Source organism: Crocodylus porosus, unplaced genomic scaffold (genome assembly GCF_001723895.1).
Source record: "Crocodylus porosus isolate Cpor-Errol unplaced genomic scaffold, CroPor_comp1, whole genome shotgun sequence".
NCBI classification, from domain to species: Eukaryota; Metazoa; Chordata; order Crocodylia; family Crocodylidae; genus Crocodylus; species Crocodylus porosus.
In genome coordinates, this window is record NW_017728886.1 from 46,263,619 (window position 1) to 46,279,070 (window position 15,452).

The 15,452-nt window shown below is 40.0% G+C and overlaps 1 protein-coding gene across 1 annotated transcript in view; it reads left to right on the top strand.

Annotated features, from left to right (window-relative positions):
* The window catches only part of GLCCI1 (glucocorticoid induced 1), a 77,212-nt gene that overhangs the window by 50,330 nt on the left and 11,430 nt on the right, over window positions 1-15,452 (top strand). The window contains exons 5-6 of the mRNA XM_019533804.1: window positions 1,660-1,812; window positions 12,304-12,514. Of these exons, the coding sequence (XP_019389349.1) occupies window positions 1,660-1,812; window positions 12,304-12,514 (364 nt within the window). The remainder of the gene's footprint in view (window positions 1-1,659; window positions 1,813-12,303; window positions 12,515-15,452) is intronic.

The window sequence follows — 15,452 nt, forward strand, 5'->3', positions numbered from 1 at the left end:
ATGATTCCAGCCAGGGCTTTGTCAACCTGGGCCTTAACCTCCAAGGATGGAGATTCCATCACCTCTCTCTCAGTAACCCGTTCCAGTACTTCATCACCTTCCTAACGAAAGAGAGTCTTTCCTAATATCTGCCCTAAACTTCCCTTGCTGCTACTTGAGACCATTGCTCATTGTTCTGTCATCTGCCAACACTAAAAACAGTCTAGTTCAGCTGGATCAGGTCCATGGTGAAACATATTTTATGAAACTGCACTTTTAGAGAGAGGTAAGGGCTTGTCTCTCTGCAAGCTTGTGTACACAAGATCCAATAGTCTGATGGGTATATAATTAGGTCTGTTATCTTTCATCTCCATATACTGCTGTTAACAAGGATGTTAGCTCTGGACACACATCCATAGTTTGAGAACTGAAACAAAGCATCACAGAGATGTTTTAATGGGATCTTGTAGACTGAGCAGTGAGTCCCATTAGTAGAGTGGTTTCTTTAACCTTTACTAGTCTCTCTAGAGGAGCCTTTGGGAAACCCATAAGATTGGGCCCCTAATACAGTGCATGGCCTGCTGTGATCTCTTTATAAAACTTTTCAAAAAAGGTTATGTGAATACATTGTCGCAAATAGTACACAATTAGAAGTTATAAATCCCTATTTCATGATGGTATGTTTGAGGTTTAACATATCGTAAAACTATCTTTACATAAGCTAATTTTTTTAAAAAGCATCTTAAAAAAAATAAAATAAAAAGCACGATTTAAATAAAAAATCTGGTTTAAATAAAAAATCCATTATGATGATGTGGGGGTGGTGGTGGTGTCGTTGATTGTTTTCCACTCTGGCTGTATGGGTCCCACTATGACAAACTCTGAAATTAAGCAGATTCAACCATTTATAAGCCACTGAATAAAAGCCTTGTTTTGCATTTTACTGTAAACTAGTCAAAAAAAAAAAATGAAAAAGGTATGAGGAGAATTGTTAAAATCTCATGTTTAGCCACTGGATGCTAGGGAATAATTGTTACAGTTGTGCATATCTTTGGACCAACATATATAGTAAACTAGCGGCATCAGAGGTAAGCCTGTAGACCAGGGGAGTTTGGCCACTGCCAGTGAAATTCCATGTCTGCAGGCAGGATCCAAAAGATTCCTTGGGCTGGATCCAGCGCTTGGGCCATAGGTTGCCAATCCCTGCTACAGAGAATATGAAAGACCTTTGAAGAGATAATGCATTGAGTTAATCTTTTACTCTATCTACTTTTTTTCCCCCTATCCTTTAGATATTGGATGTTTTTCAATTTGATGTTTTTCCCTCTCTGTATTCTGCGAGCACACTTTTGAATGACCTAGGAAGAAGTATACATGCCACCTCTTGGACTCCTGCAAAATTATGTACCCATTTTACTTTAAAAATTAATATTAGTAGCATTTATATTGTGTAACCTTTAAACCAGTGTGGTTTTTTTTTCTTTCCTGGCTTCATAGTGGTGGATATATACACACAGTAAAAATGAAGAGGTTCCTATGCAGGTTTTAAAACTAATGCATGTTTGTTTCACTTTACCTTTTTAGTTGTACTAATTCCATTAATATTGACCTTTTATTTGATGAAGTTATCTTAATTTCAAATCTAAACTAGTTGTTGTTCGTGTCACTTTCTTTTTATAGGCTTCTATCTCAAGGTCGGTCCCTATGCCGCTGTCGAACATTTCAGTGCCAAAATCAACCATTTCACGTGTGCCGTGTAATGTAGAAGGAATAAGTCCTGAATTAGAAAAAGTGTTCATTAAAGAAAACAGTGGGAAGGAAGAAGTATCTAAGGTAAGTTTTTATATTTATATATTTTAGTAATTTTTAATTATCGGAATCTAGGAATGAGTATAAATCTCTAGAATGACTGAATGAAATTTTACATTAGGATTAGATTTAGAGCTAATCTAAATTATTCTGATTATACATTTTTCAGTCTTAAAGTTTATTTCTGACTAAACATTTTTATTGTCTACTTCCCATAGAAAATGAACACACACATAATAAACGTTGTCTTAGTTCTACCTCAGAAGATTGGATAAGAAGTTATGCATTATTCTGCCTGCCTTTATGACCGTAGGATTAGATTTGTAATCTGCTAAAGTCCAAGGACTAATAAATATTGGCTTGCTTACTAGACAAATTATTGTTGTAAATTTTTTGCTTTTCAACTTGACCAAGTTATTTCTGTACCTGTAGGATTCAGTGCTTTAAGTTAATTAATGCTCTTGCTCTAAACCAGTTAAGTAGTTTACTTAAATACTTTGGTAGTTGAGTGCTTTTATGTAGCAAGATGAGAGCACTCAGCAATATGTTAAATCAAACCTTTCTGTAAAACCAGTAATTTGTTTTTATCATTTTTTCTTGGATTGGTATTTCACAGTTTAACACATCTCACCATTTGGGTACTTTTCCTGTTTTTTAAATCTTTTTAAAAAAAAATTTATTTTTTTTTTAATATTTCTCTCCCTCCCCCACCCCCATTCACTTCATCCCATTCCTTCTAATTATGCTGCTTATCCTGTCTTAAATAACACTGCTTTATATATTTCAACATAGTTTAAAATGGTCCTGGCTACTACCCTGGAAGACAAAAGAAGGAGAAATTAGATTACTGGCTTTTTATGCTACTCTATGAAAGTAGGCAAAGTAAACTCATCCAGCAGTTTCTCCCAGTGTGACTATCAATGTCTCCATCTGCCTAATGCTTATTCTACTATGAAACCCTTCCAGTTAGTCAGCAGCTTTTTGTTAATGTGGTTCCCCAAACTGAACCAAGTATTATAGACACAGTTGTTCAAAGACCTGGCTAGACGGGCTGTTATCTTCTTGCCTCACATTGTGTTGCCTCTGAATTTACTGATCAAAATATCATTGTTCCCTTTTCCCCCTTGCGAGGGCCATCCATAGCGGGAGCGGGGTGAATTGGAGCACTCAACCTGGGCCCCACACTTTGGGGGGGCCCCACAGAGTGCAGCAGCGTGGAGCGTCGGCCCTGTGTCCAGCTGCTCACTACCCTCTCCTGCCTCACCACTGCCAATGCCGCCACTGCCAATGGTGGTGGCAGCTTCTTCAGGTCCGGGGCCTGTGGGATCAGAATGGGGGCAGGGCCCCGTGTGAGCTGATTTGCCCCGGGCCCTTCACCCTGCTTGGGTCAGCTCTGCCCCCCTATAACACTGTGTTTCACATTAAGATAAAATTTTTTTTGTCCAGTGTAATTCTTAAGTCTTTATAAGTATCACTGCTTTAAAGGTTTCCTTGTCCAGTTAATACTTGTGTTAGATTCTGTTCCCTTAAATGTTGTTAATAATGTTAATGATTTATAATGCATTTTTAGATGTATTTGTGTTTTAGTTTATTAACAATATTTAGATAAGTCTGGGTGTAGCATAGGTTCATATTACACTGGATTTGGCTTCATTGCTTATCAAAGCCAAAATTTAGCCCTGCTTCCATTTGCAACTCATTAAACTTCTGTCTTAATTTGATACGTTGGGACAGGTCCTAATTGAAGCTGCCTTGGACATTTCAGCACCTAAAAATAGGCATCCCCAAGAACGTAGACCAAACAGCTGGGGGTAGACTCCTGTTAGATTTAGTGAAGTGACTGAGGGTTGGATCTGATGATCTGTTTAGGTCCCTTCCAACCTTAAGCACTATGAAACTTCACATCTCAATGTCAAAGGCCCAGTGAAATGGAATAGGTAGTTTCCTCTGAAGGATAATTCAGAGCATCTGAAGGCACCTGGAGCTTGGCAATAGGAAACACTGAACAAAGAGTATGTCTGAATTGCTGCTTTTCTCCAAAACTTAGGTACCTGGCTTTGGGGCACATTAGGTATTTCTGACTGCTCAAAGTTCAGAGTGCCTTGTTGCTCTTTTCTGATATATAACTGACTTTAGGGGATTCAAACTTGCCTCCTTCCTTCCAACCGTTTTCTTACCACTAGTTGTTATAGAGTAGTCTGCATTGGGCTACCTTCTAGCCTTCTTGTTTAAATAAATAAAGTGAACCTGTGGGCTCTCAGGAGTGCCAGAATTGAGGGTAGACAGTAACGTAAGCAAAAAGGAGCCTGACTTGAGTCAAGTGGTGTTACGTCTTTTGTCTGGGAGGGAAAGACTAGGTCCCTGTTCTTAAGTTTTATTTCTGTGCTGTTTGCTTTTTTTTTTTTTTTTTTTAACTAGTGCCAGTGGTGTAAAGAGCATAAGCATTCCCTTAGGTCAGGGGGTCTGCAAGCTACCACTCCTGGAGCCATTTGATCTGGCCTGTGGATGTGGAGCTGCGGCAGCAGGCTTCAGCAGCATTGTTTTCCCCACCACTGCAGAGAAAACCACAGGCAACAGGTGCTGTCCCTGTGCCATCCTTGCTAAAAGTGTGGGTGGCAGCTGGGTCCTAGTTCCCACCTGTTTTTCAACTCAAACTGGGTCACTTCTGCTCACAGCCCAAAAAGGTTGCTAACTGCTGCACTTGGCTCTTATACAAAGGCAGGCAGACACTGTCACCATCCCCATCAGCTATATGTTTGAGTGGAAATACTGTGGTTGCTGCACTGCATACTGAACTGAATGCTGTCAGCTTGAGTTAGACACACAGCACACGAATTTGACCGTGCTTCTCAGGGAACAAAAGCAGAGTTGGGGCATCTCCTCCTCTCTGTTCTGAATTTCAAGAGGGCTTTGAGAATTAGAATCTGGATCAATAATTCTTAACCAAGATGTTGTGGCACCCTGTGGGGCTGTGAGATCCTTTTATGGATGCTGTGGGGTGCTGCAGTATATTGGCACTTAGCTGTGCGAAGACCTACACAATTCACAGAATAAACCCAGAGATTTCAGACATAACTCCATAGTGTCAAAGACCTTCTGACCAGTTATGGTTTTTAGAAGAGTTTTTACAACAGAAGATTTTCCATTGTTGAAAAAAAGTGGAAGCTAAGACCTGGCATTTTTCTGAACAGCGCCTCGAGTCTGACAAGGTTAAGAACCACTGATACAGATACTCGGGATTGCTTATGAATATGCACCAAAGCTAAAGCTAGATACCTAAGGATCATTCAGATCCAAAATGGTGGTGTCAAATGAACTTAGGTACCTCATGATTTTTATTTATTTATTTATTTTTGCCTGCCAGGTGGGTGAAGAGGGAGTCTAATCTTAGATTCAAGTATCTGAAGTGATGGCTCAGCTTTTGGTTTCAGCCCAATAGCAGCCTGGCCTCAGAGGGAAAGGGAGCATGACTTAGCCTGTGGTGTGTAGCCTGGCCCCAACCTCTCCCTGCAGGAGGGCGTGGCCTGGCTCTATGGGGAAAGGGATGTAGCATGGACATCGGTGGCCCCAAGCCAGCCCGGTGTGGGGGTGGACACATGGGCTGGCACTGATCCAGATGTGGTGGAGGGGTTGTGGCCCAGCTGCAACTGGCAATCCAGGGCTTGACCACTGCTCCCCTGCTGCCATATGTCCTGTTCCCTGGGGAACCCTGAGTGCCAGATGTGATGGTTCTGAGGGCTGTATTTGGCTTGTGGGCTAGAGGTTGAATACCCTGATCTATCAGAAAGCTAATACGCATGATTGGATGATTTTTTTTTAAATTTTTTTTTAAATACAAGAAAGAAAAGAACAAGCTGAAATTCCTAGTCAGTTTTTATGACCAGGAGATGTGAATTAGTTACTCCATTTATTTGGTTTAAACTTGTGAGAATACCTAGTTTTTATGTACTTTATACATTATGGATGTGACTCATGGAATGTAATTCTGAAACATCAGTTAAAATTGTAAAAAACAAAATAAAACAAAACAAAAAAAAACCAGGTCAAACTTAAGAAAAAGCTTTGCTTGCATTAAACTGTACCAAAAAAAAATTAAAGGTTACAGTTAATATTTTTTCAGGTTTCTAAATTTGCATTCCTTGCAGCATAATGAAGGGAAAGTAGAATTCTTCAGAAACAAAATCATCTGTGGAATATCCGCAGGCAGTTTTGCAGTAGCAAACACTATTTGACATGTACAGAATTACTCATTTTCATTCATACTCATATAGATGCACAGCTTATTATTAATGTCTGTCTTAAATTTTTTGTGTGCATCTGTCTCACCTCGTATATACACCATTTTATAATTATTATAATATGTGTACCATATTATACAATTACAAATGTATAAGATATGATGCATATTATAGTATGATATCTATTTATATAATGTACATAAATATTAAAATGTTTTATTGTTAATGTGTGCCTCTAAGAGAATGAATGAGAACTTATTTTCCAAAATCTTAGCTTAATGGCAAGGTGAAGTATTTGATATATGATATATTTCTTGATTATGTAACAAAATTTTTGCCCATCTAAATTCTAATATTTAGATATGGCACCAATTTTTGCTCATATTTTCACTAGTTTTAGGACAATTGTAGTGAAATAGTTATGCTGTCACTGCCCACAGTCCCAACCCTTGATTTTGGCTTTGCCCTCTTATACCACTCCCAAACACCACTTTCTATCTGCCCAGGGCTTCATCCCACATTGGGAGTTTTGGTGAACTGTTGTGCACGGGGGTATGCTGAGTTGTCCTGCAACAGCTTATCAAAACTCCCTATGTTGCCATCCCCTAGTTTAAGGCTAAGGCAACCAGTCAAAGGTAAAATAATATTAGAATTGACACTTGTGTGACTGTAATTCAGCCACCAAGTGCATATGCCATATTTACTTCAATATAAGATGACCCTGAATATGTGGTGACCTACCAATAATTTGATTGTATATATGGAGAATTTATAAATTTGTTATATATTTCCATATATAGAATATAACTATTGTAGGTTTGCCTTGAATTTGTCCCCTTCCCACTGCTACAGCAGACATTTTTTTTAATGTGGGGGTTAGGTGGTCTTCCCCCAGCTTGTTTCTTCCTTCTTACTTACTGTCAGATCATGTTCTCCCTGAGCACATGAAAGCGGGGGGCACATTTGAAAACACTGACCTTGAAATAAACATACCTGTAGTAATTCACATATAGGCAAATTACCATAGGTACCTCTACGCTTAGTTCATTCAGAATTGATGCATTCAACTGTTTTAGAAACTGCTGTAAGTTTTAGCACAGGTACTCCATAAACACATTGCAGCACTGACTGCTTTATTATAGAGTACAAACTACGTATAATATTAGTTGAAAGCCAAAAGGCTCGTGCTGTATCATGTAGTTCAGGGGTTGTCAACTGGGTGTGTATGTATGTATGTATGTGTGGGTGGGTAGGGGCCCAGGAGCAGAGCCAGGGTGGGGTGAGGGCATCAGCACCCCTCTGTGGGGTGGGGAAGCTTGCACACAGTGACCGCCCCACCAGCCCAGTGAGCTTCCACACCCTGCCCCAGCCCCGCTTCTGGGCAGTGGTAGTGCTCTGTCCCTGCTTCCCAGCTCTGCGTCTGGCTCTTCTGGCTCTGCATCCCTGCCTCCCGGCATCCAGCTGCCAGGGGTACTTCGATTAAAAAAGGTTGAAAACCCCTGTTTATAGATCATGGGCTGAGCCCCACCAGAATCAACAGCATTTCAAGACATGGTAACCCCACTACTCAGCAATGCTTGCTATGTGCATGTACTCCAGATACTGCTCAGTATGTGCATGTACCCCACCCACCCACAAACAGTCCATATCCTAATTAGCTGCCCACTCACAACTGGAACCAGGTGTTCTTGTCATTAAGTCTTGGGATCCTCCAAAATTTTATATGCAGATGAGGCACAGGACAACCACATGGAGGGTGGGGCTGGCTACAGCTAGCCAAGTGCCAGACTGAGAGGAGGTGACAAGGGTTGTGGGTGAACTGTTTGGGGCCCATTTTATGATGTTTATCAGACATTTAAGGCCGGTGGAGAAACAGGTATCATTGGAAATGAGAAAGAGAGGCTCAGCTCAGCTGTGGGAGTGAAGAGAGAGTCTATGTAGTGTAGCAGCTCATCATTTCTAGAAAGAGTTGGCACTAAAGGGAATTGCGGTTAGTGGGTACGTAATGAAATGGGGTGTACTAACCTATCCTCGTAGTAAGTTGACTGAGATTGGGTTAGGCAAAGGACTGCGGACGGGTGCATTTCTTGTAACAGGTGCATGGGCTTTAAGTGCGGTTTAAGGTGTGTGAAGGAAAGCTTATACTAGATTCTATGCATGTTTGTGTGTGTGTAATATATAGATAGATTGATAGATGCACACAGAATCTAGCAAAAACTTTCCTTCTCACCTTAAACCCCATTTCAAGCCTGTGCACCCATTACGATAAACAGGTATGTATGTATAGTTTTGTATGAATGGATGTATACAAACATATATATGGCAACTCTAGCTTAGTGCTCTTGATTGGTTCTCAAAAAACGAGTTCCAAGTGGAAACAGCATTAATTAAAACCGAATGCTTTTGATGAACCAAAATGGCAACCATGAGCATTATAATGAAACTCGTTGAATGCCAAGTAGAATCAGGTATCAATGTAAAATGAGCCTTCTAGACAAATAGCACTAAGCGAAACAGCGTTAAGCATGGGTTGCCTGTATATGGACCACATGACTTATAGTCATGGTCAGTATTGGCTGCACTTAATAAGTTTCACAGTTGGTTTCCCTTACTGAGCACATGCTTGTTTTAGCAGCAATTTAATGATAGTTTATTTTAATAAAGCTTTCTTGTATGTAAATATAAGAGAGGGGCTTTTTTCCCTGTGCTGATCTGGGGGGGCATCTCATCTTGTATCTGATTAATTTAGTTAAAAGTCTTTCTTACATTAATGCATACCTTTTTCATAGGACCTCTTTTTTCAGTACATGTTAGAGAGAGCTCACTTAATATGAGTAGCTGTTTCATACTGTATTTTCAATAAACAATCTGCATCTCCTTTCCCCCTCCTCTCCTACCCCCAAACTAGCTGGGGAAAATTGAGTTGTGCATTATATGCAAGGAAGAGGTTTCCCCTCGCTACCAGTAAACATCCCGAGACCTGGCACGTGGCTCCAGAGACGGCATGAGGCCCTGGAGCCGGCGTGCAGGGCTGGATCCAGCAAGCAGCCACAGTGCTGGCTTGATGGATTGGGCCCTACAGTGCAGCTCCCAGCCCTGGAGACCCCAGACTGCACTTACCTGTACTCCAGTATAAGCCTTTTTTTTTCCTTGGGGCCTTCCAAAATAGCATGTGTATGTAGAAAATATGGTATGATCTCCAAACTTTTGTTCTGAAGACAGAACTGTTGATTTCTTCAAGGACTCTTATCTGTGGTGCTTATTCCTATGGTATGTGAGTTTTTTTGTTTTTGCAAACCACTGAGAGAGATGAGGGGATGACACTATCCCCATTTTATTAGGAGAAAATAAGACACGCATGTTTCAGGTCAAAAGTATCCCCTAATTTTGGGTGCTTGAATTTTTTTTGGGTTTTCCTTCCACCCCTTTGGATTTTGGGGGAGAATTTTGAATACTATGTAAAATGTGAAGTGTCCTAAAAGCACATTTGCTTTAACCATAAAGTTATTCTATCTATTTCTACAGTTCTTTCTGTTTTACCAACAGGTCAGGTCTGTCATCTGAAATGAAGTGTCTTGTGAGGGGGAAGAGTAGTATATAATTGTGTGATTGCAAATTGTATTGTAGTGCATACATAGATAGGGGCCAAATTTAGGTTGCACAGATGTTTCCTGTATTTTAAGTGCATGAGTCTGCAACCCAAATGATTTTTTTTAATAGAGGAGGTTGTAATTTCCAAGGTACCTATTACTTCAGTATGCCTTTTTAAGAATGAATGTGGATGACCATGCAGATGTGGGTCACCATACAGATGACCATACGCTTCATCAGAAGGGTTGAAACTTGCAAATTCACCCCATAGACCATTGTCCCTTGGTCTGAGTATCGTAGTAGGTTGTTCAATCTACACTGACAAGAATTATAGGGCAGTTAGGTACTTGTTGGATTTCACAGGTGTTAATAGAGGAATTTGGGTTCCATTTTCATTTCTTTAGGACTTTATGCTATTGGTGGTCACAGTTCCTTTGACTTCTCCCTTCCAACCTATCTTAGTCTGTCCCACCTTTCCCTGTACCTGGCTTCTCATCCAGTTGCATTCTTCGTGCATAGTCCATCCTAATCTCTGTTTCTTCAGCTGTGTGTCTCAGCCTCTTTGCTCAGTAGATGTTTGTTTCAACCCCTCTCAGTAGATGTTTGTTTCACACCATCCCAGCTCTAGTTACAAGTTTCCTTTCTTGTGTTATCCAGTCTCCATTCTCAGGCTTATAAATTGATGAATCTGGGAGGATTTTCATGGAGACTTGAAAAGCAAATCTCTTATACAAAGGCTCTACCTAAATTTCAAGTCAATCTGGGTGGGGCCTTTGTGTAAGAGCAATTGGCGGAATAGAACTGTTTTAAAGAAATATTGGCAGAGTAGAGCTGTTTAAAGAGAAATCACTGGAAATTTTTAACATAAGACACATTTTTCCTATGCTTATTCTTGGAAAGGGCTGAGCTATTTTGGATGGAAATTTCCCAAAAATCAGTCTGAGGAAGAAAACCAACACACAAAACATCAGCATGATCTGTTACATTTTGATAAAGTGATAAGTGCCTGAAAGCAGAGCCCTATAAAGGGAAGTATTGGGTAACTGTACTAATGGGGATGCTACAAGTCCTCCACGTAATACTTACGTTTGTGCGGACGACTTCAAAATACGTCGGTGTTAATAAGCCATCAGCTCGTAAGTTACAACAAAAAACTGCATTACTAATTAAAGCTAAGCAGCCAAAAACATAAAAATTGATCATGTGGAGATTTTTTGCCAAGGCACTTTCCTTTTTTAATTATAGTAACTTATTAAAAATCACACTAATAGTTTTTCTTGTTGAATAACTTTTTTTATTATTTAGTCTTACCCAAGATCTTGTACTGTTACTTTTCGGATGTGCAGTCAAGTTTTTTGCTGTTTTTTTTTTTTTTTAAACTGTATTGATGTTAGCACATGGAGATAAATTGATGAAATGTTGCAAGTTCAGAAAATTTAAGAATATATATATTTTCAGCCACAGTTGGCTTGGAACTTTCACATTTTGCCCAATCATTAGTACAGTGCAGGGGTGTCCAACCTTTATGAATGTGGGGCTGGATCACGAACTTTTTATCACCCAGTGTGCCAGCGAGTGATATTCAGAGACCTCACAGGAAGTGAAGTCATATGACCTTTGACACCAGTGAAGGTCTCAAGAATATATGAAAGAGTCACGAGCAAACTTTAAAAGTGGGTTCTCATTTAAAGGAGAAAAACATATAAGTGTGGTTTTTCTCTTGTTGGCTGGCAGAGTTCCAGCCTGCAAGGGGCTACTTGGGGGGGCCCCCCATACCCCACACACTGGGGTCTGGAGATGGGAGCAGTGAGGGACGCTGGGTTGGGCCTGTGAAAGGCAGGGACCCCCCCCCCCCATACACACACAGGTGCCGGGAGCCCACAGTCACTGGCCTGGCCCCAGGGAGGTGCTGTCTTCCACCCCGGCCCCAGCCCAGCCCGGCTCTACCTGCAGCGCCCCAGCTGGGCAGGAGGCGGCAGAGGCAGATGACAAGGGTAAGCCCAGCCGCCACGCTGCCTCCACGGGTCCACATCGCCGTGCCAGAGGGCGCTGGGGCCGGGCGGCATCTCGGGGCGCAGCGAGTGCAGGCTCTGCCTGAGCCCAGGGCCTCCCCACACGGCACAGCCAATTCCACAGTAACCTGGGGGCCAGGCAGCCAAGCCGGGCTGCCTCTTGCCTGCGGGTGGGGAGTGGCAAGTCGCTTGGGCCAGGAAGCGGTGGCTTCCCCATGTGGTGCTGGGGACGGGAGGAGGCAGGCCGGGTCTGCACTCTTCTTCCCACATGCACCACATCGGCAACATCAAGCTGACGCGGTGCGTGTGGGAACCTTATCTCTATCCCCAGCCTTTCAGCAGCCGTTAGGAGGGAGAAGGGGTGGGAACGAAAGTAAACAGTGTTTACTTCTGTTTCCCATCGCAGCATCTCAGGCCTCAGAAAATGCCTTGGCAAGCTGCATTGCGGCCCGCAGGCCATATGTTGGACAAGCTTGGTATAGTGTATATATTTCCTCTTTGTACAAAAGGAACCTTTTTTTCCTTTAAAAAATTACATTTTTTTAAAAATGAAAATAGTACAGGTTCTTTGAAGGCAGCTTATAAAGCCTTTCTCTTTATTAAGAGCTCCACAAACAAAAGGCTTTAAGATTACACAGTAGCGATCCAGTTCTAAAGTATTATTTCTCTTTCAGCCCTTAGATATACCTGATGGTCGAAGAGCACCTTTACCAGCTCACTATCGTAGCAGTAGCACACGTAGCATTGATACACAGACTCCATCTGTTCAAGAGCGCAGCAGTAGCTGCAGCAGCCATTCACCATGCGTTTCACCTTTTTGCCCTCCTGAATCTCAGGATGGGAGTCCATGCTCAACGGAAGATTTACTGTATGACCGGGATAAAGGTGAGAGTAAAATGGTCCACTTTCGCATACTGAGATGGCATGTGCTTTTACTACTACCTTCATTTTGCTCATTACATCATTTATTTTCTTATTTTTTTGTTTGCTTGTGGAGGGATTGCAGTTAAAGACTGATCTTAAAATCGATTTTCTTTGTTTACATATATTTTCCCCTCTTGTTTGTGAACCTTCACAAACATCTTCCATAAATACGTCAGAGGAGCACAGCAAATGGTCATAACTTTTTGTGAAGATTAGCACATGAAGAACTCAGAAAGCTACATGTATGTGTTTTAAAAATAGCTTCATGAAGGATCATGGTAGAATTGGTGTTCTTCCTATGGGTTGATTACTTGCTGATCAAAACGCTGAATTTATTAATATGTTTTTGAACCTTCTTGAAAATATGAGTTCATTTTTTTTTCCTAACATTGCTTTTTTTTAACCAGCTGAGCAGCAGTAGTTAACAATTTGTATTTTCTGATGGAGTAGGTTCTTATTTAGGTTGGGCTGTGTTGTGTAACAAAACAAGATTTCTGAATGATTTGTTATATGTAAACTTTCAAACTTACTGTTAATATCTTGATTTTTTTTTTTTTTCTTGTTAAGTTGATAAATGGAAACATAGCTTGGCAGAGAGAGTAACCTAAAATCCCACTATTTGAAAGAGCGAGTTGATAGACAACTCCTGTATTACAGAATGATGTAGCAATCTGAAACATGAATTTTGGATAATATTATTTGCTAATGAATGGTTTTTTGATTCCGGGTAACTAATCAAAACCTAAATTGGCCAGAGACAGACTCCATTTTGTGGGGAGGACACAGCCTGTTTTGAGAAGTTCAGGCTGAGAAAAGGTAAGTTGCACAGAGGTAATTCTTGTTTAAGGTTTGGATTGTCTAAAATAATTAATTTCTTTTTTGTAATTAACTTTTAAAAATGGATTAATAAGTGAGCTAAATAAAGCAGGCCATTGAATGAAATGGTGAAGACTTTCATGTTCATATTCTCTGAGGGGGGGGCTGCATGTGTGCATATTTGCTTGCATTTTTCCAAATACACCTTTAGTTTCATGTACTGTAAAATGAAGAAGGTTGTTATTTTGAAGGAAATACTGGCTCTTCTTTTTAAAGAGTGTAACTGCACTGTCTTTCATCAGGAAAACCGGTAATGGGGGAGTGGGGAAAGAATGAACTGTTGAATTAATTTTGGCAGTGTTGGGGGAGGAAAAACAACCTCACAGCAAGTCTCTTTGGCACAAACTACTAGTTGGCCAGGCTCCAAAACCAGCAGAGACTTCAGAAGGCAAGTATAGATGGACCTTCTCACTAACAGCACATGTGTGAGCTCTGTGTTGCTTGTCCAGGCAGCCTAGACTGCCATCAGCAAAAATATGTACACACCAAGTACTTAGTTAATTTATAGGTACATTTGCCACTTCTTCACAACATGTACATTAAATGCAAGGAAATGCAGAGAAGTAGAAGCGTTTAAGTCCATAAGTAAAAAATAAATAAATAAATAAAAATTTTAAAAATGCATCTGAACTTGACAATAAATAAAAAGAACCTTATTTTGTGTGTATTAATTTAATAAAAGAAAAAGCTTTCAGTATTTAAATTTATTGGGAGCATAATACTACTTGTATCAGTGACTTAAAATGTTTTGAGAATGGCTTTTTAAGGGTGTTGTAAGATTCTTGTTGTTGTTATTATTTAATACCATAACAGATTTTTAAGCCACATTTGTTGAACCTACCTTGTGATTAGAAGATTGAGCCAAGAATTGAACAATTGAAATATCTGGAATTTGGATTGCTTTTCAAGTATCACATCTTTAACCTTTTGGGGAGAGAGGGACCTTATTTGGCATTGCTTTTCTGCTGAGCGTCACAACGAAGAGTCATTTGTCTACCTCATTGTGGACACTTTTCTTACGACTGGTCTTTATTGGGGTGGGGAGTGATTTTTAAATCAGCCGTAGTGTATGGCTAAACATTTTTTAAAAAGTCTGCTTTTATAAAGATACTTTAAGAAATAACATATTTGTTTTTGCATCATATATGCAGATATAGTAAAATAGCTTGATTATCTCTAAGAAAATATTAAAACAAGTTTTTTATATTTAATATGCAGTTTAAGATTGCACTGTTCATCATAAATCTACTTTTCCCATTCTTATTGGAACAAGGAAACCAGGAGAAAACATGCCATGATTTGTCAGGCTAAAGCATTAACTTTTGCACCTTAAAGGTGACCGACCCAGTTGTCAGACCTTCCAGTCCCTCTTGCCTCTGTATAGTAATATTGGGAGTAATGGATTCCTGTTTTAGAAAGAGAAATTTCACTTAATCGATTTAAAACATTTTTAGTTCTCCCCCAAAGAAGTTGAATTGTAGAGCCTTCAGAGCCTCGCCCCCATATAATTTATAGTTTAGTTTAGTGATTTATGGAGTTAAATATTAACAACGCTAATTCTTGACTATAAAAAAAAAAAAAAAAAAAAAAAAAGCAGAGGGATTCATTATTTCATATTCAAAGGTTTTTAACAATACAGTAAGATTTAACTGTTAGATTACAATATCTGTCCATGTTAGGAGTCAGACATTTTAAAGTATGAATGAATTATTTCTGCATGCAACAAAATGTAGGTATTTTAAATCCAAGATTTTCATTCTGTTGTCATCTTCCAGTTTGGGCCTCCTTTTCCTTTCCAGTTCAATAACCAACATTGATTTACTGTTGAAAAATATAACTAACATCATTAAGCTGCTTCTGAATGATTCTGAATAGAAAATGAAAGCTAATAGTTGATTGAGCCACATGAGCAGTGAGGGGAGCCAACCTGCTGTAAAGACACAGCACTGCTTTACATTTCTAAAGCATCTTTTCTTTCTTGTGTAAAGCTGTGCTTTGGCCACAGGTTCTCAGTGCTGCTCTT